Source organism: Aptenodytes patagonicus, chromosome 1 (assembly GCF_965638725.1).
Source record: "Aptenodytes patagonicus chromosome 1, bAptPat1.pri.cur, whole genome shotgun sequence".
Classification (NCBI taxonomy): domain Eukaryota; kingdom Metazoa; phylum Chordata; class Aves; order Sphenisciformes; family Spheniscidae; genus Aptenodytes; species Aptenodytes patagonicus.
The window spans coordinates 61,442,545-61,465,648 of NC_134949.1; the positions used below are offsets into that span (position 1 = coordinate 61,442,545).

Consider the following 23,104-nt stretch of genomic DNA (forward strand, 5'->3'; position numbering starts at 1 on the left):
TCTTTCCAAATTCACGCTTGCAAATTCAGATGAAAACACACCTCCTACAAAATGGATACGTTTCTGATGTGAAAAGCGTTAAGTAAATGTATACATTTAAGTATATATGTATACACTTTAAGGAGAAAAAGTGCACATAATGTTAATTTTTTAAACTAAGCCCTTCCTGTCTTCTAAATTTCAACTTAAAAGAAATAAAAGCTCAAGCACCCAGCTTTAAGGAGTCTAGACTAACTCTTCAGGGGGAACCATACTGGCTGAGAACAATAAGGTCCATCTTCCTCCACAATCTGCTTCTAACCTTGACTAAAGCCTAAGGAGAAGACAAAGCCAGTAAATTTCCAGTTCTGCTGTATCCTTTTACAATGAGGAGTCCAAGGTGTACATAATATTCAAGATGTTGATGCACCATGGATTTAGACAATGTTAATACTGTTTTTTATTTTTTTCTTAGTAACTAGTTAATGCTAGTCTTTGTATGTTACAATACGAATGTTAACAGTCTAAAGTAATTTTCATCAAAACTGTATGATAAATTCTATATTAAGTTCTTTCAGATACTGTCCACCATCTTGTTGACATTATTGTAGAATTAAATTCCAGTAAGCGATCTAATGCTAACATTAGAAAACTTTACAAAATAAACAGTTCTGACTGGAAAATTCACAAATCACTCCTTATTACAAATACCAGGATACTTGTAGACTTCTAGAAGAAAAATCACTTTCAAATGCTTTTGAAATCAAACCGTTTGATACATGTTAATAAGTAATTTTCAGGGAGAAAAAACAGGTTAAAAAATCCTTACATGTTTGAGAAAAAAATCTAAAGCTGTCTTCATACAAATACTACCAAACTCAGTGAATAAATTTGAAAATGTTTGTGATTTGCACTGAAAACTATCTTGTGAAAACAGCTCTTTCTTATTATACATAATGCCAAGGGCATTATAAAAGAAGTTTGTGCGGTTCAGTTCCAATAATTCTATGTATTGAAAGAATTTGACGGACCTCCTGTACTACCACAACCAGAAATGCTTTCTCCTGGTGAATAGCCCATTAAGCCACCATTTCCATTTCCATTTGGATTAGAAGGCACTGTTGCAAGAAGACCTAAGAAACAAAATAAAATAAATAGCCATAAAGAAAGACAGGAAAAAAAAAAAGATTAAGTGTAGCGTGCTTTTTTCCTCATGGTAGCCAACTCTCCACCCTCACCCTAAGTGGTTTACCTTTATAACAGGAGAACACCTCTCCATCTTGCCTACTTCTGGGATCTCGCCAAGTAATTTTAGTTCACAATTACTTAACAGGCATTTTCTACATAATATTCTGCATAACTTTTCCAATATATATTAGTTACATGCATTCACTATGTTGTGTTGAAGTGCAACATATCCTGATTCAATAATCAATATCTGAATACACTGACTGCTTACACCTTCCTGAGCAATACAAGTGCATGTGGTTTACCTCTCGGAGCAAAGATGACAGTCTTTCCTAACTAGGAAGAATGCTACCAGAGGTTGCACTGGTCTCTGAGCAACAGCATTTGCAAATGCAAATACAGTATGGTTGAAGTTATGAACCACGTTAATTTTCTAATCACTGGTATTAAAACCTATCTGTACAAGAGTATTAGAATGCACAGAAGACCCAGTTTAACCAAAAAACTTCCAAAAACCCATGGAAAAAAATTCCCGGGTAAGCTTTGGAAAGAGGCACTCCACTCTAGGTCTTTCTTCCCTTTCTTGGTTACAGCTAATATTTTCATTTATTCGGATACACAACCCTGGTCACCACACTGAGCTCACACCTGATTACCACTGTTATGGGACAAAATTATTAATTGCTAGAAGGTGAGAGAAGTTTTCAAATAAGTAAAGCCAATAGCCTATAACCATACCCAGTCCTCTGTATCGTGAAAGCTGCTGGTAGATTTGTTTCATCCTCTCAATATTCAGACGGCTTGCCTCTGCATGATTTACCATTGGTTTGGGATAATTAACTCCTATAATACATTTTGCAGCCTTCTGGACGCTCTCTGGGGCATTCCAAGGATCATAGATGTATTTTGCAGGGAAACCTCTAAGTACTGGCAAATAACGTCTTTAAAAAAAAAATAAAAAGGTCATTTTAAGTATAAAGCCACATGACAGTTTAAGCAACATCCATGAATCGCTGCAATTTCTGGATTGTGAGTTACCTGATATAATCCCCATTTGGGTCAGTTCTTCTGCCAAAACCCACTGGACAGTAGCAGTGAAAAAACTGCTGAAAGAAGGAACTACAGGATAGCCACATCCAGCTTCCAGCATTCACACTCCAATCTGCATCAAGTAAGAGCTCTTCAAAGACCTTAAGAAATTAGAGCAACAAGTTAGCCTGAACATGGCACACCTTCGAGACACCTACTTTTTCAGGAATTGTTCTGAGTTTCTGATTTCAGCAGAGGAAACCCAGCTCTTCAACGTAGCAACACTTTCTTACATGGCAACATTCACAGAATGCTCAGTACGCAACTGCAAATCCTTACCTAAATGCCAAACTCAAGAACGAAAGTGTTATAGCCTGTTTGGCTTTTACCCTGTAACAAAACTTGTAGACACCTCAGAAAGCTACAACCAAGAAGTTACACATTCTTGCATAAACACATCCTTAGAAAATAAATCCTCAAAGGATGGCTGGAGCCTGACTGCTTGCAAGGGGCATTTGTTGATTTCAGAAGAGTTGCTTCATCACATTACAACCGAGTAAGCTTTCCAAACTTCCAGAAAACAGGGAACATAAAAAGCACATTTCAAACTCAAATTGTCAGTCTGAATACCTCAACTTGCGCAGCACCTTTCACTATGCAAGGAGCCCCAAGAGTAGAATTCAAGAGTTTCAGGGTAGCTGTGCTGCTTTTGGCTAGGATGGAGTTAATTTTCTTCACGGTAGCTAGTATGGGGCTACATTTTAGATTTGTGCTGGAAACGGTGTTGATAATTCAGGGATGTTTTCATTACTGCTGAGCAGTGCTTACACAGAGTCAAGGCCTTTTCTGCTCCTCACACCACCCCACCAGCGAGGAGGCTGGGGGTGCACAAGAAGCTGGGAGGGGACACAGCCAGGACAGCTGACCCCGACTGAGCAAAGGGATATTCCATACCATATGACATCATGCTCAGCATATAAAGCTGGGGGAAGAAGAAGGAAGGGAGGGGACATTCGGAGTGATGGTGTTTTGTCTTCCCAAGTAACCGTTACACATGGAGCCCTGCTTTCCTGGAGACGGCTGAACACCTGCCTGCCGATGGGAGGTAGTGAATGAATTCCTTGTTTTACTTTGCTTGTGTGCGTGGCTTTTCCTTTCCCTATTAAACTGTCTTTATCTCAACCCATGAGTTTTCTCACTTTTACCCTTCCGATTCTCTCCCCCATCCCACCGGGGGGGGAGTGAGCGAGCGGCTGTGTGGGGCTTAGTTGCCAGCTGGGGTTAAACCACGACAGTAGCACAAACATTCAGAAGTTGTATTCTTGAAGGCCAATAGTTTATCTAGTATGTCACAGTTTTAAGGATGCACATTTAAATTCCTGGAAGTATACGAACCATCAAGCACGCTAAAGAATGGTGGGACAGATAATGAATTCTGGTCTGAAGACAAAAAAGTCTTCTCTGGTAATTGCTACCCCTATTACATTAAAAATAATCCATGAGGAAGTTGAAGATTTATGAGGGTCTTACTTTAAAACTGGAGCTCAATAGTTGTGAAACATTCAAGTTTCCAGCATTGATTGTTTTTTAATTATTAACACAGACAATACTAACTTGTATAAAAAGAAGTTTCTCTGCTCAGTCAGAACACTAGCAATACAGGCTAACAAGAAATAAAGAGAAGCCTTATTCTTTGAAGGAGAACATTCAAGTATCTTTTATAAAAAGAGTGCACTAAGTTTTCAAAACAGATACTTAATACATTTTTTTGCAAGTTCTGATTTTCCTTTCAAAACTGCATCATCTCCAAATGTTCCAAATAAGCCATCATCTTTATTCACGCTAAGACACTAAAACATAACATCTTACTACTGCCACCCAACTTCAACTAATATTATTCCAATATAAAGTCTAAGAAGGTAATACCATTAAACAAGGCTCGCTCTCTCTACATATATTCAAGAAGGCATTCATTCTACAGTATACACTGAATAAGTGTTACAAAAGTATCTTTGTCTAAATATCTGCGACTATTTGTAAAAAAAGTTTGCTTTGAAAAAATAAGATTTATCTTAACACATTTTAAAAAACATTTTAAATAGAAAGTGACTAATAATGTAACAAGATCTTTAGATGAACATTAAGTGTTAGCACACAACTGTTCCACTAGATGCTGCAATGTAGTAAGACTTTGGAAATAACATCGCCGCAGAAGGCAGATTAACTTTTGCTAGCTACAGACTTAAGAATTAAACATCCCTCCACTGCACAAGTCTGGGCCCTCCATATATCTGTATTATTTAAAAAATAAGAACAAGTTGGCATTTATCTGTAATATATAGCTTTGTCATTTGTCTGAGTTACCTACATATGTGCATCTTCAATGTCTTTATGTATGAACTGCAAAAGGAAAATTCCTAAAGCAGCTTATGTTGTTGTGTAACCAAGACAATTTTTTTTTTTTAAATGAAAGGTGTTTCCTAACAACTGATTTGTTAAGAAAGGTGACATTTCGTAAGATTATATACATATATAAATATGAGGTCACAGTCCTGATGGCAAGTTAATTCTTTTTTAGAATTCAAAAATAAAAAACTGTTTTTAATTAATCATCATTGCTCAGTAAGAGATGTGCTACCCTTCTAAAAATGTAAAACATTCAAAGGCTGAGATTAAATTATTCCATTCTTTTCTTCAGAAGACTGACATTTTTAATATGAACTTCAGCATCTCTTGAATACATGCATAGAAATTAATTGCACTGAAACTTCAGCCAAATCATGTTGCCCATACTCACACTTCTAACATTGGGTGAAGGGAGAGAAATTGCTGAAAGGACATTCTCAGCTTTTAGTTTTCTCCCTTTAATTCCCATGGTGCTTTCCCTTCGCAGAGAAGCAGACACGAGATGTGAACAGAAACTGTTCACACAGTATGACTGGAAAGAAATTTCAATTACAAGAGTAATCCATGTTTATTTGCCAAGATTTAGGAAGAAATCTCAAATTTAAAAGAAATGCAGACCTATTCTGACTGCGAGAAACGCTCTAATATTCCAATAAAAGGGGGCATTCAACAGGCAAAACTTCAGCACCACTGGTTTATCAGAACCGATTTAATTTTGGCCACAGTTTAAGGTTTAAAATTCAACTTACACCGCACAGTAACAACAATTCTAGAATGACTATCTGAAACTTTAACAGGCACTTTAAGAAATTCAAGAATAAGAAACAGTACCTTCATTCCTTCTTCCCAGCTAATCCAGAGGTCACCTCGAGTCAAAAAGCACGCTACAGCATGCCGGGCTAAATGGTGAATCCAACCTTCTTGACGAAGCTGCGTCATAATTGCATCAATCCAAGGAAAACCTGTCCTGCCTTCTGCCCACTTGGCCAAAGCCTCGGGATTCTTATCCCATGGAATTTGAACACAGATAGGATTCCCCTCCATTTTATCAAACCGTGGATTGTTAGTTGCCGCTGTGTAGAAAAATTCACGCCATAACAGCTGGCCGTAGAGGGAGAGGGGAGGAGAGCTGTTCTTTTTTACCTGAAGATCATCATTAAAGGAAAACATTTTATTAGGAGAAGAAGTAGGGAAAAATCATGGCATCTAAGAATGATTAGATGACTACGTAGAAATCATACCTTTTTGTACAGATCTGTTAACTTGAAATAAAAGAGACGACAGGACAAACAGCCAAAGCGGAGGTAGGGACTAAGCCCTGTAGGGCTTGCCAGAAGGGAATTTGCATTCATTCGTGGTCTTTCAAAGTTTGCTACCCAAGCCTTAAAAAAAAACAAAACAAAAACCACACAGCAATTATCAGACTACAGACTAGGTAGCAACGTGTAAACATAAAGGGAGAAATCATGCACTATCTATAACTGAATCCAGACACTGGACAGATGATCACATTACCTACGATATCTAGGGGTTCCTCTTGAATCAGCGGAATCTCTAGAAGATAATTCATCTCAACGCAGAAGGCGTGAACTGTCTTCCAGAACTACCTATCCCTTTCTTTTAAATACAGAGGAAACCTAGACAGCTAGCAATACATTAGCTTTTAGAAGAATTCCCCTTCAAAGTTATAAGAAGTATGTTTCAAGTAAAATTATCTCCAAAGAAAAAACAATTAAATTTTTTTGAGTAGAAAACCGTATAACAGACTTTCTCTAAAATTCAAATTAGAAGACAACCTGCTATCATCTTTTAAAATTAAGAAACAGCAACTTGACTTAAATCATTATATCGAGGCCTTGAGTTCAAGTTTGTGGGTTTGGATTTTTTTTAAAACAACTTGCCCAATTCCTTTTACATTCCATTGCAAAGAGCAACTATGTTTCCCAGATACGTCATATTTGCAATGATTTAAGACATACCTTTCGTTCTAAATGTCTTTCCAATCGTGTGAGAGCTTCTGTTTCTCCTCCTGGCCATACTGCAGAAGGCAGACCATCTGTGTCAAAACCTGAAAAAGAAACGGAAACAAGGACATTCCTTGTTTGCTTATACTGTAGGGCCACAAAATTGATTGTATTGATACTTCACTAGATTTTATTGTATCTTGAGAATAACTCCAAATTGGACACATGGCAAAGTACAAGTTTTAAAACAGTATGCACAGTCGTATCAAAGCACACTCAATACCTCTAACTTGCAGCAAAATCCAATTTTTACTTTTACATTAACTTGCATTACAAGTTTTACATGCTGAATGGTCTTGCTTCAATTCCATTTCTTCTGTGTTGGTTTTTTTTTTTTCCCCCCCACAAAGTGACCTTTCTATCATTTTCCAAATTATTTTCAAGTTCTCAGCTCTGCCGTATGTGGGCTATCCCAAAACCACAACTTTTTTTTTTTAAATTACTACTAAGAAGCAACAATTGCTATTGCAATTTACAGAATGTGTAAAAACTTTTTCCATCAAGTTAAAAGCATGAGTGCTATCTTCAGAACATTCCTAGGTTTCATTGACCTTGACTTAAATAACAGATGGGGATTATTGTCAATTAGATGATAAACACATACTTTAGCTGCAAAAGATGAAAAGAAGGTAACGATTTCTTCCACACCCCCACACCTCCCCCAAGATTGTTTACCAGGTGCATGAGATAATGTCTGCCCATAGTTTAACCACTGTATAGTGAGATCTTCACTTCTTACAAAGGCTTTAAAAGCAAGGTCTGTTGTATGAGAGTTCAAACAGACTAGACAGAGCAGCCAGAGCTTAGCCAGAATCTGTCCAGACCCTTTTGTTAGCAATTTAGAGGTCATACCACATTTGCTTGTATTTCGGGGGGGGGGGGGGGGGAAACACAATGACAGGAAAGAGGGGAGGATTCACAGGACAATAGCTTGATACTATTTCTTAAAATCGAATTTACAGAAACGTAAGATTTTTTTTTTAAGAACCTTCTAAAATAATTTGCCTTATTATTATCTTTTTTTGGCATTGCAAGACAAGAGGGTTTTTTTAACTAACTTGTAAAATGACAGATTAATGACCTGAAGCACAAAGATACCAAATGCATTTAATACAAAATGAAGTATCAAAGACTATTAGTAGCTTAATGATTATTTGGTACCATGGGAAAACAGCTATGCTATATTACAAGAAGCCAAACAGTACTTACTGTAGTTTGGTCTATCTGACCTCCCATTTAAAAGAAAACAACTAAAATTTACAGACTTGATTATCCTTTTTTATTCCTTTTGTATGTCATAATTGGCATCAGTTTAACAATTAACTATAAGTAGAACCTCTCTCATGGTTATTATAAGTATTATGCTTTTAGTGGTAGATTACATCCTACTTGTTTCACAATGTCAAAGCAATCTTAGAACATACCTAGCTCTTCAAGTGATGGGACACCGTATTTCTCATCATGGTCATCAGAAACTGGAGTAGTACATTTTTCCATTACTTCTGGGGTTATAGTCTCCACTGGCATCTCCAGTGGTTCCATTCTACTAATTAGGGTCTGGAATCGTTTGTAAGTAAGAGGCGGCTGTCCTCCATTTAATTCTATTATTCTGGATTGAAAAAAAGAAAAGAAGTACATCAGAAAATAGTATATAACAATATTTTTTTAAAATAAAATATACACACCTATACACACACAGAAATATCTTCTTACCTGCCTCTAGCATGTTATATAAAATCACAGATATACATGGTAATCCAGACAGTTTGAACTTTAATTTTACCATTCTTTTTTCCCCATTAGGGAGACATATACATTAACTGTTTATAACCCAGTCAATTATTCTTCATTCCTGGGTTGAGGAAAGTTCCTCAAGAACAAATAAGTAATGAATATGGAAGGCTCAAGGCAAAGAAAAATACAGATCAGCAAAGCAGATGAGAGACCATAGCTACAGAAAGATACATCCAAGTCACCTACAAGACTACGCTATTTGCATAAAAAAACCCCTGTTTTTCTATTCTGATATTGAGAACAGTAGTCAATATTACAGCTGGCTTAATATGGGGCAAAATTAAGGTGTGGTTTATACGCAATGACTGTTGTAAAAACACACAGTTTCTATATTTTGCATAGTCACCTTAAACATATCTAAAATTTCGGAAACAGGAAAACTTCAAAGAAATAATTTACAAAGTGGTAGATGGAACCAACTGTTCACTTGGGGGGGGGTGTGCTTGGGCAGGGACGGAAGAAACAGAATTTTCAATTTAGGATTAAAAAAAAGTCAGGTATTGGTTTCAAAACAGTAAATAATTCCCTTTCCCTTTCTTCCCATATGTCTAGCTGCCTCTCATACATTGGCTTGTAACAGAATAAAATGGGCATCTACCACAATAACTTACTCAATGTTAAGGGAAGCCAAGTCATACTTTTGAACAGTTTGCGGATTATGTTTCTATAATAGGGAGCTAATACTAATCCATTTAAATAGATCTGTGGAAAAATATAAACAAGACATTAAGTAAGGCAACGCAGGGATATCAAACAATCCCCAATTACTTATTGGATACATAACTGAGAGGAAACAGTTCTTGAAAAATAAAGGAGACTGCTAACTTGTCTACAGCAAGTGAAATAAGGACAAAACAATCTAACAAAACAATGAAACAACAACAGATCTTAATTGGGAGAAGTTGCAGGCATGTTTGAGTAACTTCATTATAAAAGACAGATAATTAACATGACCGTTATTTTTCAGAAGAACCCCAAATCAAAACTGTATTTCAGATACAGTTATGTACCATTTTTTGGAGTTGCAAAGTTCTACTCAGTATGTAATAAAATTTTAATGAATGGATAAGAGAAACATGAAACAAATTTGTAGTCTTCCTAACTATAAAACTTTCTGTGTAGAAAGTAGCACACAATATCTAACCAAATACTACGTAAAATTTACACTTTTTTTTCTTTTTAAAATCAGAGGTAATGTAACTTACTTGTCTAGGTCATATAATGTATGGGAAATTCGAACAATGACCTCCACTCCAGCTTCACTAGCCAGCTTCTTAATTGCTGCATCTCGTTCCTTCCCAAATGGTTCAGAATCATATTCAATAGAAAGTTTAGCAATATTCCATTCCTGCAACACAAAACAAAAATGTGGTCCTTCAGCAACTCGGCTGCTTGATGGAAGATGAGGGAAAGGAGAACGGGAAGGACAGGGACAAGATGGAACACCAGCTATTACCTGCTGATAGTTGTCAGAGATACACAAAGGCCCAAAATACATTTAGAGACCCAGACTCACAAAAATAAAGTCCATCGTTTTGGCATCTAAATAGGAATCAGGCATAAAAAAAGCCTCTATCTGTTCCATTACTGTGGGTGCACACAGCAACGGGACAACTTCCATGCAAATTTTGAAAACTCAGCTCTAACTGTAGGATCCATATACCTTAAGAGACACAACAGAAGGGAAAGATGGCAGAGGCTGTCTTCTGGACAACCAAACACTACATACTTTCCTTCCCTTTTCCAAATCCCTACCCCTCACCCACCAGAATGGACAATCTTCAAATTCTCAATTTAAAAAAAAAAAAAAACAAACAAAAAACCTGCCTCCTAAAAAGAGGACGCCTTCAAGTCTAATACCCTTTATGTCACAGATGCTGTTACCAAGGCCAACAGTAACAGGTGGGGGAAAAGAAGCAAAGGCAGGCATCAACTAATGGCTAAGGCAACAGTAGGAAATTGGAAAGGTGAAGTATGCACAGAATGATCCTAGAAAGCCATCCTGCCATCAAACTCGGAGAAATACCTTTCTAACCCCTCAGAATCTTAATCAGTTGATTTAAATACACCAGCCAGACTATTTCAGAGAACTGGATTTACACCAAAGAGACAAGGGGCACTCTACGCTGTTCACTTGGAGTGCTGTTTCACTTCTGAACTCTAGCTCTCTCCTAGATGAAGCCCAGGTAGAACCCTGAGGGTAGGCGATTCCAAGGAGTGCTTGCTCTTTGAAAGAAGGCTTGGCTCCTTCCATCATTAAGTCTGTCAAGACTGACCCAGCAGGCCCTTAATCCTCAAGCAACCTCCTACACCCTCATATAACATTTATTTCCCATTTCATAATGTAAAATCACCACCTGACAAGTTGCAGCAGATATTTTTCCAAATCTTCTTTCCTTTGGCATATTGAGAAGAAAACCATAAAAAACGTGTCCAAGAGCCAGAGCCACGTCCCCAGGGGAGCCAAGGAACTCTAAGACAAGTGCTACGTGATGTGAATACACCCAGATCACATCAGCATAAGCTAGGCACTTAGAAGAAGCATGGACACAAATCACTTTGCACATACTCCTGGATGCTTTTAGCAACACTGATGCATTTAAAGAATTAAAGAAAATAGAATTGGAACAATCTCTATCAAGCTAGTCCCAAAGAGCTAGAGATACAGAGCAGACCACGACAAATTGAAGAGAATGAGACAAGAACCAACCAAAACTTGACTGGTTCAAGTTAACCAACAGGTGCCAAGTGGGTGCCTGCTACTAGTGAAAGTTACATCTCTGCAGTCAGATGGAACCACCACCCTCAAGTTACTTAAAAAAAACAACCAAACAAAAACCAAACAAAAAAACCCAAACAAACAGAAAACCTAAATGAATTTTGCAAAGGCCTGCAAAGTCCACTGGTAAAAATATTCTGTCTCTATGCACTACTCCACAGGATGACAGCCTACTGCTGGTATCAGCAGTTAGCTAGTAGTGCTGAAAAAATGTGACACTGAATTCAGTGTCTTAAGGGAAGCAAAGCTGCTCTGAAGGACTGGAGAGAGGAAAGCAAACAGTCATATATATATATATACACACACACACACACACAAAAGAATGAAAGAGCCTAAAGGTCCTTGAAGCCTTTTGCAAGGATAAAGATTGATCAGTGCTCTGCCTTTTGAAGGAATTATCCTTCAGCCTGTGAAAAGGAAAGCCCTACCAATAAACAGCTGTGAAACATTCATCCCCAGGAAATCCACAGATGCCGGCATCTGTGATGGGGCTCCCAACACAAGGCTCTACAGAAGTTCCACTATCTCCTACCATTATTTACTTAAAGTTATCTTCTCCCAGCCAAAAAACATCTACATGTGTTCTTCAGGGTCAGGATCATCGCTCACCTTTGAGACTGATGAGGATGATCTGAAAAGCTTGGTTCAGTGTTATATGCCCTTTACTGCACTGCAAGTGCCTGATGTACAGCTACTGCTCTGGCAAAAGAGGCTGAGAGATTAATGATATGAGATAGATGCATGTTCCAGGTAGTCTTCAGCCAAAAGTTGAAGAAGTCCTCAAGAGCTTCAACAATGCCTCTTACTTGTTCGAGGACAGAGGATGTCCTGAAAAGCTCCTCAGTGAACAAATACACAATAAAAAGACACTTTTTGGTAATCTGAGGAACCAGAAGACAGACAGATGTGAATGTTCTTTTTTGATTGCTGTACACTATCTATATGACAAGTTATTTTCATTACTTTCTCAGCACTAAAATTAATATTCTGAAAATGTGGCACTCCAATGCTGTTAGGCATAGAAAGATCAGCCTACTAGGAAGATCTGAAACAGGAGTTGTCAAAGTAGCCACTAAAGTATTTAAGAAAACTTGTCACAGGTCACTCAAATCTAGAAGGCAACACACACAACAGCAAGATCTTTGCCCCTATTTAAATGCAATCAAACCAAATTTGGCAGGCAGATATAACAATCTTGAATATCTGGGGGGTTGCAAGCAGCAACTAATGCCACAGTACTCCTGCAGGAAATTCTTCACTGAGAGGAAAATCAAGAAAAGACCAGTCAGAGTATCATCCAGTTAGCATTTCACAACTAAAACACAGAAATGTGAGTTTTGGTTGAGTTTTTAGCTTGGTGTTGAAGACTTGGGAATAAAAATCTTGAACAGATGATCTCTTTGGAAAAACAGATATTTATTTTTCCCACACAGTCTTGCTTGTCTGTCACCTCAATCCAGTCATTCCGTAAAAACTTTTAAAATCAATCTGCAAAGTGTTCAGTTTTACTATCCCATTATAGTATTGTTACCTGAAATACACTATTATCCATGGAAGACAAATTAATATCAGCAACAATCCCTCACAGCCTTAATTTGCTCAATAATAAGACTCTTCCCCATAAAAGCCTTAAACTTCTTTGACTAGAAATTGCTTTTTACCTGCACTATGCTTTTACCAAGCCTACTACCAGCAAAAAGCTTATTAAATCATTTTTAATGGCCAAAAAGCAACCACAGCAGATATTTGGCCTAAATACAATATTGCTTTTACAGGTCGGGCTTTGAACCTGGATTCATGTGCACAGAATTATATTTCAGTATTTCAAAGGGAACCTGGAAAGGAAAATTTAGTAATATACAGTACCTAAACTTAGCAAACCATTAGAAATCAGTTCCATTTCTGGAAAGAAAGAAACAAAATACTGCAAAGTCTAAGAGCAACTCAGTTCAGTTGGTGATATGCATATTAGAGGGGAAAATCCCAAATCCAACAAAAACAACCTTAAAAAGAAACTGCAAGGATAGTTAAGTATTTGCACGGATAACAACTTGCACTGAAGTATATAGGACAAGTAATATTCCTAGTTGAAATTAGTTTGTCAGTCATATTTATGGATAGAAACAACAACTGCAAGGTGGCTTTTACCTTAAAAAGTCTGGGGAAAACATCTGCTGGCTGTCCACGAATAACAAACAAACGTGAATTCAGTTTCCGTAGATTGGCATCAAGATCCTCAAGACATTGAAGCAGGAATCTGGAAGAAATTGTAAAGGAACATTTATTTTCTGAGGCAAACCAGACAATTTTACAATAGAAAGGGAACTAAGGGGAACAATCCAAGAAAGATTATCAGACCTTCAGTATTTGGTGCGTATTTTGGTGATGCATACACGTTCACACCCTAATTACACTTAGCTTACAGTAGTTCAATACCATGTAATATATTCAACAATACATAATTCAGAAAAACAAACTGCACTGTCATTTGTTTTCACCTCAACATGATTCAACTCTGGAATGGACTAAAACGTACTCAAGTCTTAACTAAAACTAGAAATATTTTGTCACTCTAAAGAAAAAAACACCAACAAACAATCAGTTGTTGGCATACTGCTACTAAACTTAAACCAAGTCCTTACAACACAGCAGCCTGAACTGTTACTAAAAACAGCATACCAGAGGACTACATGGTCATAACTATCCCTTCGGCCTTCATTTATAAAAATAGCCCTCTATATAACAAACAGTTTCATGCATCTTGGCTGTAACCTCACCTGAATTATTTAATGAGCAAATAAGGGGGGAAAAAAAGGGGGGGGGGAGGGGAAGGGGGTGCTGCAAATCTGCAAGTCTTCAAGAGAAACAGGTAGTTGCACAAAGGATGCTGAGACAGGTTCACATGTGCAAAGATTTATTAGTGGGTACAGTAACTAAAAATAACTCCAATGGCGAAAGTTGTTTGGGGGAAGAAATAAAACCAAAAGGAATGAGAGGAAAAATGAAAACTCTCCCTTACAGCCAGCCAGGAGAGATGCTGGGGGTCCCCAGATGAGCGCCCTTCCCCTGGACTCCTCTCCAGTGTAAAAGTGGCTCTTCCACAATATTTTTGCTTGTAGTAACAATATAGTTTTCACCAGGAGCTGCTCAAACCCTGTCAGCTGTTCTTTCTTACAATGCTGTTGGCACTCACTAAAGTGCATGTTGATCAGGGCAGCCGCTGAGTCAGAGCCTGCCAGTCATTAACCTCTGTGCACGCACATTACTGGATTCCCTGCCATAAACCAAAAGCTACACCCAAAGGGGCGAAAAAAGAGATTTCCACACTGCAGGCCATTATTCCTGAGAGAGCCTGCTGTAATGACACTATGTGCAAGGCCACGAGGACAACACCACAGGAGCAACCACCCAAGACCAACACAGGGAAAGCAGTGCCAAGGAGGCCTGGAGGCGCTACGCCTGCGGCCTGGGTGAAAGGGTGCGGAGCTACCGGGGAAGGGCATGCTGCACAATTGCAAGTGCCTGGAGCATTACAGAGACAAAGGCACCAAGCAACCAGGTTTACTAAAATCAGGAGTTCATAAAACACCTAGGTTTTTAAGAATGAATCCTAAAAAATAACCAGTTACAATGAAAATGCTACACCTTCTAGGAGGAATATAGCATACATGACTGTTGTAAACCTACCAGCATTTTTTACATTTTCTAGAGATTTAGCAATATATAAGTGATGCCCACCTAACACACATCGCCTCCAACTTTATATGGAAGAAAATTATAAAAATTAATATATAGAAGGCTGACAGGAAAACCCCCTAGCTGCTATTAAATGCCAAAAATGTGTGGCTCACTTGACCTGAAAGGGTAACAGAAAGCAAGTCTGAGAGGAAGCCAGTGTACAAGAATACAACTGCTTCTTGGCTGGCAACTATGCTTCTATGTTTAATGACTGGAACAAGCCAAGAATGTCTATTTCTCTCACTTTGCTAAGTTTTATTTTGAAAAAAAACCTCCAGAGTAGCAAGATCATGAAGGATATGCTGTATCTAAAAAGAAACTTCTGTATACTCATTTAGTTAGAAACCACACAGGAGTAATTTTAAGAACCAGATGAGCATCGCATATGCTTCTATCAGAGAGAACTTGGGCCCCACATTCCCAGGCCAAAGTCACTTCCAGATGGACTCCGAAAAGTACAGCTTCATTTTATCATTTTTTTTGAAACCTGGAACAACAGGCCTTATCACTAATGTTATCCTCCTGAATCTTGCTTTCAAAGAGCATGTGCCTTCACTTATACCTCACAAATCACTAAGACGACAAACTGCAATAGTGTCCCGGATGCCTTTGGAACAGTCCAGGAAAGGTTGGGTTATTTTTATTTGGCGGGGTTTTGTTGTGGTGGTTTTTTGGTGGGTTTTTTTGGTTTTGTTTGTTTAACTTCGTATCACAGAATATAGGGAAAGAGTATGAAGAGAAATTGGTGACATAAAATGCTCATAAGTATTCAAAGTAAAAATGTCTCTTTCAGGAAATTGTTCAGTTTGCATCTCAGTTCCCTCTAATTTCTCAATCTCTTTTCTTCCTACCTGACAGACCGTAACATACAGCTTCTAGTCTGTCTTGGCACAAAATCCTATTCAAGAAGATTACATGCACTGACCCAGTCTCCAATTCACATCCAAGATCCCTAAACTTGCCCTTAATACTGCTTAATTTCTATTTTGTTGGTTCCCTGAATCCCCTCTATTATCTCTCTTAACTATCTCTTACCACAGTCCAGCATTTCAGTCTCCATAAAACTCATGTATTTAACAAAATAATGGTGTAGACTCAAATTGTTAAATATATGTAGGAAGGAAACAGGAGAGTGGCCAGAGGGGACACACACACACACTCCCCCTACCTGAACAAAAACAGAACAAATAAAAACAGCCAAACCACAGCTTGAGTTGCAAGACTTGCTGAAAGCACATTGTTCAAGAATAATAGACCAAATCAAACCCTAGCGACGCTATGATATCTACAGTAACAGCAATACAAAAGAATACCGCTTTTGACTTTCAGAACACAGATTCAGTTTACAAGTGCTTACTCAGAATAAGTGTGCAGTTTATTAAGCATATTTGAATCTTTCAGTTGGACCAAATGTGTTTTAGCAGTGTGCTGCAAATAATCAATCATCTATTTTGTTTTCACCAACTATATTTATGCTATACCACATCTAAAGGCATTTTCTCATTAAAGTGTTAATAAAATTTGTCTAACATAAAAGCCTTTACATGGATTTATAGAATCATAGAATAGTTCGGGTTGGAAGGGGCCTTTAAAGGTCATCTAGTCCAAGCCCCCTTCAATGAGACTTGCTTAACTAAAAATGAACCTTCTTAAATCATTGCTTTTAGATACAACCCTTAACGAGAAACTTAATAGTTGAATCCACTACTTGTCATAAACAAAATTTTCATCTCCTTTTTTTCTCATGAGTACCTTTAAAACTTGCAGAAGCAGCACAGCATCTTTACTGTGGTTAAATGCATGCTAATTAACATCTAGCTTTAGGTATATCCAGATACAAATTACTCTGAATTTAAGGAAGGAAAATTCTACCTTTCAGAACTTCTGCATAGAATAGTTTGGGTTGGAAGGGACCTCTAAAGGTCATCTAGTCCAACCCCCCTGCCATGGGCAGGGACATCTTCAACTAGATCAGGTTGCTCAGAGCCCCGTCCAACCTGACCTTGAATGTTTCCAGGGATGGGGCAGCCACCACCTCTCTGGGCAACCTGTGCCAGTGTTTCACCACCCTCAGCGTAAAAAATTTCTTCCTTAGATCTAGTCTAAATCTACCCCCCTCTAGTTTAAAGCCATTCCCCCTTGTCCCGTCGCAACAGGCCCTGCTAAAAAGTTCACCGCCATCTTTTTTATAAGCCCCCTTTAAGTATTGACAGGTTGCAAGAAGGTCTCCCCGAAGCCTTCTCCTCCCCAGGCTGAACAACCCCAACCCTCTCAGCCTTTCTTCACAGGAGAGGTGTTCCATCCCCCTGAGCATTTTCATGGCCCTCCTCTTGACCCACTCCAACAGGTACGTGTCTTTCTTGTGCTGAGGGCTCCAGAGCTGGACGCAGTCCTCCAGGTGGGGTCTCACCAGAGCAGAGTAGAGGGGCAGAATCACCTCCCTCGACCTGCTGGCCACGCTTCTTTGGATGCAGCCCAGGATACGATTGGCCTTCTGGGCTGCAAGCGCACATTGCTGGCTCATGTCCAGCTTTTCATCCACCAGTACCCCAAAGTCCTTCTCGGCAGGGCTGCTCTCAATCCCTTCATCCCCCAGCCTGTATTGATACCGGGGGTTGCCCCGACCCAGGTGCAGGACCTTGCACTTGGCCTTCTTGAACCTCAGGAGGTTCACATGGGCCCGCTTCTCGAGCTTGTCCAGGTCCCTCTGGATGGCATCCCATCCCTCAGGCATGTTGACCGCACCACTCAGCTTGGTGTCATCTGCAAACTCGCTGAGGGTGCACTCGATCCCACCGTCTATGCCATTGATGAAGATATTAAACAGTACCGGTCCCAATACAGACCCCTGCGGGACGCCACTCGTCACCAATCTCCATCTGGACATTGAGCCGTTGACCTCTGGATGCAACCATCCAACCAATTCCTCACCCAGTGGACAGTCCACCCATCACATCCATACCTCTCCAGTTTAGAGAGAAGGATGTTGTGGGGGACCGTGTCAAAGGCCTTACAGAGGTCCAGATAGATGACATCTGTAGCCCTTCCCGTGTCCACTGATGTAGTCACTCCATCACAGAAGGCCACTGGGTTGGTCAGGCAGGACTTGCCCTTGGTGAAGCCATGCTGGCTGTCTCGAATCACCTCCCTGTCCTCCATGTGCCTTAGCATAGCTTCCAGGAGGATCTGTTCCATGATCTTCCCAGGCACAGAGGTGAGACTGACTGGCCTGTAGTTCCCCAGGTCTTCCTTTTTTCCCTTTTTAAAAATGGGGGTGATGTTTCCCCTTTTCCAGTCAGTGGGAACTTCACCGGACTGCCATGACTTCTCAAATATGATGGATAGTGGCTTAGCAACTTCATCCGCCAGTTCCCTCAGGACCTGCGGATGGATGTCATCGGGTCCCATGGACTTGTGCAACTTCAGGTGCCTTAGATGGTCTCGACTCTGATCTTCTCCTACAGTGGGCAGCTCTTCATCCTCCCAGTCCCTTCTGTGGCTTGGGCAGCGTGGCTTGAGCACTTGCTGGTGAAGACTGAGGCAAAAAAGTCATGGAGTACCTTAGCCTTCTCCGTGTCCCTCATAACCACGTCTCCTGTTTCATTCCAGAGAGGGCCGACATTTTCCCTAGTCTTTGTTTTATCCCCGATGTACCTATAGAAGCTTTTCTTGTTGCCCTTGACATCCCTGGCCAGATTTAATTCTATCAGGTCTTTAGCTTTCCTAACCTGATCCCTGGCTGCTCGGACAATTTCTCTGTATTCCTCCCAGGCTACCTGTCCTTGCTTCCACCCTCTGTAGGCTTCCTTTTTGTGTTGGAGTTTGTCCAGGAGCTCCTTGTTCATCCATGCAGGCCTCCTGGCGTTTTTGCCTGACTTCCTCTTTGTTGGGATGCATCGCTCCTGAGCTTGGAGGAGGTGATCCTTGAATATTAACCAGATAAATGCATTCATCTAACGTGTTAACAGATGCCTGTGCAAATAGGCCTACGCGAAAAGAAATGTTTTAATTATACCAACTCCCTGGGACAACCTTTAATTCCCACACTTTCTCCAATTGTGGCATGGCATTGTAATGCATTGCATTTATCTCCTGTCCTAGCAAATTAATGTTTCATCTGTAACATAGACATGTACGTTGGGGAGGAGTGCACACCTCCACACGTATTAAACATACTAATAGAAAAATAATAAAGTAATAATTCTCAGCATTCAACACACTGTCACAGTGAATTATTATGGGATCGGGAAGAGAAGAGTTTTTAGTTTTCTAAGGTATCATTTTGACTGGTAACACTTGCTCGCAAGTGAAAATAGTTCTGAACTACTCCAACACCATGCAAGAGCACTTGCTGCAGCACAAGAACATGCAGGTGCTTTGCTCAGCGCAGACATTTAAACATAATTAAGAGCAGCATTCTAGGACAGACAAGGCAGAATTATTTGAGCTTTCTGTCTGAAAAGATAAACCAAAATGCTCACAAACACGTTCCTTTCACAGTATAACACAAATGAAAATGAATGGTAAATTAGTCTGTGAACTGAAACCAAGTATGAAGCCTCCATCTCATAAAAAGTAATTTCTTTTCAGTATATGAGCTCGAGGCAAAGTTTCTTCATAGCAGCTATGAAGTAAGAGCTACTAGGCTTGAACTTTGTTATACTTTACACCAAAGTGTGGCAATTAGGAGCTATTTAAATCCCTCCCTACAGTAACACGTCATCTTTCCGAGTCTGCAATCTAAAACAACTTTTTCCTCTCAACCTAACAGTCAATGGGAAACCACTTTCTTTTGCACATTGAATAAATATAAAAACTACATGACATGACTTCATTAAAAAGACACAAAAAGGATGCACAGATATTTTTTATCAGATTAGGGCATCAGCCCAGGTTTCTGTATCTGGTCTTCAACTTCCCTTGGACAAACCAGAGGAAGGAAAAGTTCACCATTAATTTCACAGTAGCAAATTGTGTGAGGTAAATGCATAACTGAGCTGATGGAGGGAGGCAGAAAAGACTTATTTATTTTAACACAGGGAAGATGCTGATCCAAAGCATACCTGTCTTCAAGCAACATTCTTAGAGGGCATTACACACATTTTGCTCAGGGTCATCTAATTATGATATTCAGAGTTTTCATGAAAGCTTCTGAAGACCACTTTCTTTAAAAGACATGCACAAAAAAATCTTAGCTGTTTACTCCAAGAAACTGCACAATCTTCCCTGCTGCCAAGCATGCAAGTCTGCTTGGGGTCTGAAATCTAAACTAAACATTCTGCCCCCCCTGCGTCTTAAGAGTGACTGCCAGAAACTGGTTCGCATAATACAGATCAATTTTAGCTACGATGCAACTGAAATAAACCAGTACCATCAAGGCAGAAATTCAAAAAGTTAAATAACTAATTGTTAACACAGTTAACCATTAACAAAATGAGCAAAACTAAGCACTACATCATGCAGCCTTCCTGGCTCTGCACTATTAACATGACTAAAGACTTTCTCCAGGGAAGAAGTCAGGAGCAGTCTGTTAAAACGGTAGCATTTTTATTTAGGAGGAGACCTGCAAGAAGAATACTTATAGACACACTGTTTAAGGCTACCATTAAGTCTTGTTTGGGGTTATCCTTAGGAGTAATAAACTCCCAGAAACCGTAATCACATAGAACCATCCTTGCCAATGTGAAATGAGGACAGTTGCTGCGAATTGAGGGGACTTAAAATGCAATGACTTCTCTTTCCGGTGTCATTCACACCTGAAAATGGCGGTGCTAAGCCACTAAGAATCAAGAAACTTCAGTTTCAGGTTTTTTTCTGAACAGATCCAGACTCTGAAATTAACTGTTAGGCAAGGCAGGAGTGTTAGACTGCACAGCCAGTACCACACAAAAGAAAAGAATCTAGTCAGGCTTCCTCATTCTGAGGAAGAAGTTTAAAAAGTTGAGTGAAAAAGAACAGTGCTAAAACTTGTTTCATTCCTAAGTTTAATGAACATTTTTACCTACGACTGGTCAACTTCCAGCAATCCATCCAAATTTCTGTTTAACCAATCTTTTTAAATACCTTCTCTATCTACCCACTAGTCTTCATGCCAAGCCATTGACTACAATCTCCCCAGTGAAAGAAAAGCACTGTCAAACAAGAGACTAAGTCGTTATGGATATTTGATTGCCACCCAGACTTTGACTACCAGAATTATCTTAAGCAGCCTAGCGTCTGCTAATTTTATTTTCTCATTCAAATTTTTTTTTCAACATTGCTATCAGATATGCCTCCTTCATCTTTCAGAGTTTAGTAGAGCTGGATTTAATAAAAAGAATATTACATACCATATAACATCAACCACATCTTTTTATTTGAATGAGTATAGTTTACAGCATTAGACCCTGATTGTATTAATAAATTATGCAACATTTATTTCTCTTCATGGGAAGAGGGGGGGAGAGAGAGAGCGCCTTTCTTTCATATGTATCAACTATTTTGCCATATGTTCAGTTAGGTCGTTATGAAAGTCCAGTATCATTTAGGTAAATATATTCCTCATACTAGCTTCTCCAGGAATTGTAAGGCGGATTTCATCTAATACTGAAACAGAGCAAGAGACACTGAGAAGTATCTCAAATTTTATATAGCTATATACAAATATTTAGTATTTTATCAGTATATTTTCCTGTTTGATTGCCAAGCAGTGTGTCTTAGTGCGAGCAGTATATTCTTATGAAACTATAAGAAGATTAAGCTCAGACGGGATTTAAGTGTTATGTACACTCCACAGCATCCTTTGGCAGCAAGCCATAGTAATATTTTCCTATTACCAAAACAAGGTCACAGAGTCATGCCTTATTATATTACATTGTTTCAGCGAATACCGCATACAACTTCCACATCTTAAAAAGGTACACAATAATAAATTTCAGAGCAGTATTATCCTTTAAGCTTATACACAAAGGCAGGAAAAAGTTCACATTATTCAACTCTAGATACTTAAGTGAAGCGACTGTGGGAGCTAACTAATCTCCTGCAGGGTTGCTCTATAGTCAGTGAAGAAGCAGCAGCTCCTTTAGAGTGCAATTCAGGACTTCAGCATCTTTCATAACTTAGTAAGAGTTGATCCACATGCAAAACCAAAACCAAACACAGACCACAAAGTGCGTCACTTGGCTTTTTTCCTCTAATATTCACTACTGTTATAATCTTCAAGCCAAAGCAGAGCTGTGATGGAGGAGGAAGACAAGATACACCCAAGCCCACGTACAGCTGAAATACTCGTAATTGCTGTAAAAGAGGTTCTTAAAAAACAAATTCAACTCTTTGAAAAAGCATGAAAAAGGGCTTCGTACTTAATTGAGAGAAAGCAATGTTTAAAATATAATCTCTCCAAGCAGAGTCCTTTTGGGTGCATCTTCTTTGAAGCTAAGTAGTAAAGACGATCTCACATATGGAGTGGGGCTAGAATACCAACAATTACAGCAAGCATTACTGCTCTATTAAGAAGAACAAAATCATTTCAGTCCAACCTAGCTCACACTGGACACAAAGCTAGCATTTCCTTACATATCATTCCTCATTAATTTCTTTCGAACTGAACTACCTTTTCAAGGTTAGCATTCCCCAAAGGAAGGAAACACAAAATTTTTGTCCTATTCAAAAGACATTCACGATCTCCCAAATAGCAGTCTGTATTTGGCTCCTATTTTGTCAACCACACGTCACAGCAAATACTGCATTTAGTTTCTATAAAGGTCTGGATCTTAACTTCACATTCAAAGGGCACCTATTATTCATCTAAACTATTCCCTTATAACTAGCAACAAACATCTCAAATTACTTGCTTGTTACAAAGGTCAGCCTTCTGGTGCTATGAGACTAACAGGCTCCCAGCTTCTTAAATCTCTCTCCCAGTGTCTTCCATTCTTTAATGTATATATTCTGTGTTTATTTTTCTCTAATCCTCTAATTCTAATTTGATAAATCAAAGTCCTTATTATATGACTTTAATTCCTTATGCCTACTTTTTCCAGAGAGAAACTAGTTGGATCCATACAGGAAAACCCAAGAGCAAACAAATGTATTTGCAGTGGGGACAGCTGGGGAAATAGGACCTAGAAGCAAATTGCAAAACTAAGTTACTTGAGAGTACAGACATGCTCATATTTAAATAAATTTA

General features: G+C 39.0%; 1 protein-coding gene across 1 annotated transcript in view; it reads right to left on the reverse strand.

The window, feature by feature from the left end:
- CRY1 (cryptochrome circadian regulator 1) overlaps positions 1-23,104 on the reverse strand; it is a 41,520-nt gene that overhangs the window by 4,323 nt on the left and 14,093 nt on the right. Inside the window, exons 2-10 of the mRNA XM_076339034.1 lie at positions 13,348-13,456; positions 9,626-9,768; positions 8,051-8,235; positions 6,582-6,670; positions 5,844-5,984; positions 5,434-5,745; positions 2,206-2,357; positions 1,906-2,108; positions 1,011-1,112 (exon numbers count right to left, since the gene is read on the reverse strand). Coding sequence (XP_076195149.1) covers positions 1,011-1,112; positions 1,906-2,108; positions 2,206-2,357; positions 5,434-5,745; positions 5,844-5,984; positions 6,582-6,670; positions 8,051-8,235; positions 9,626-9,768; positions 13,348-13,456 — 1,436 coding nt within the window. The remainder of the gene's footprint in view (positions 1-1,010; positions 1,113-1,905; positions 2,109-2,205; positions 2,358-5,433; positions 5,746-5,843; positions 5,985-6,581; positions 6,671-8,050; positions 8,236-9,625; positions 9,769-13,347; positions 13,457-23,104) is intronic.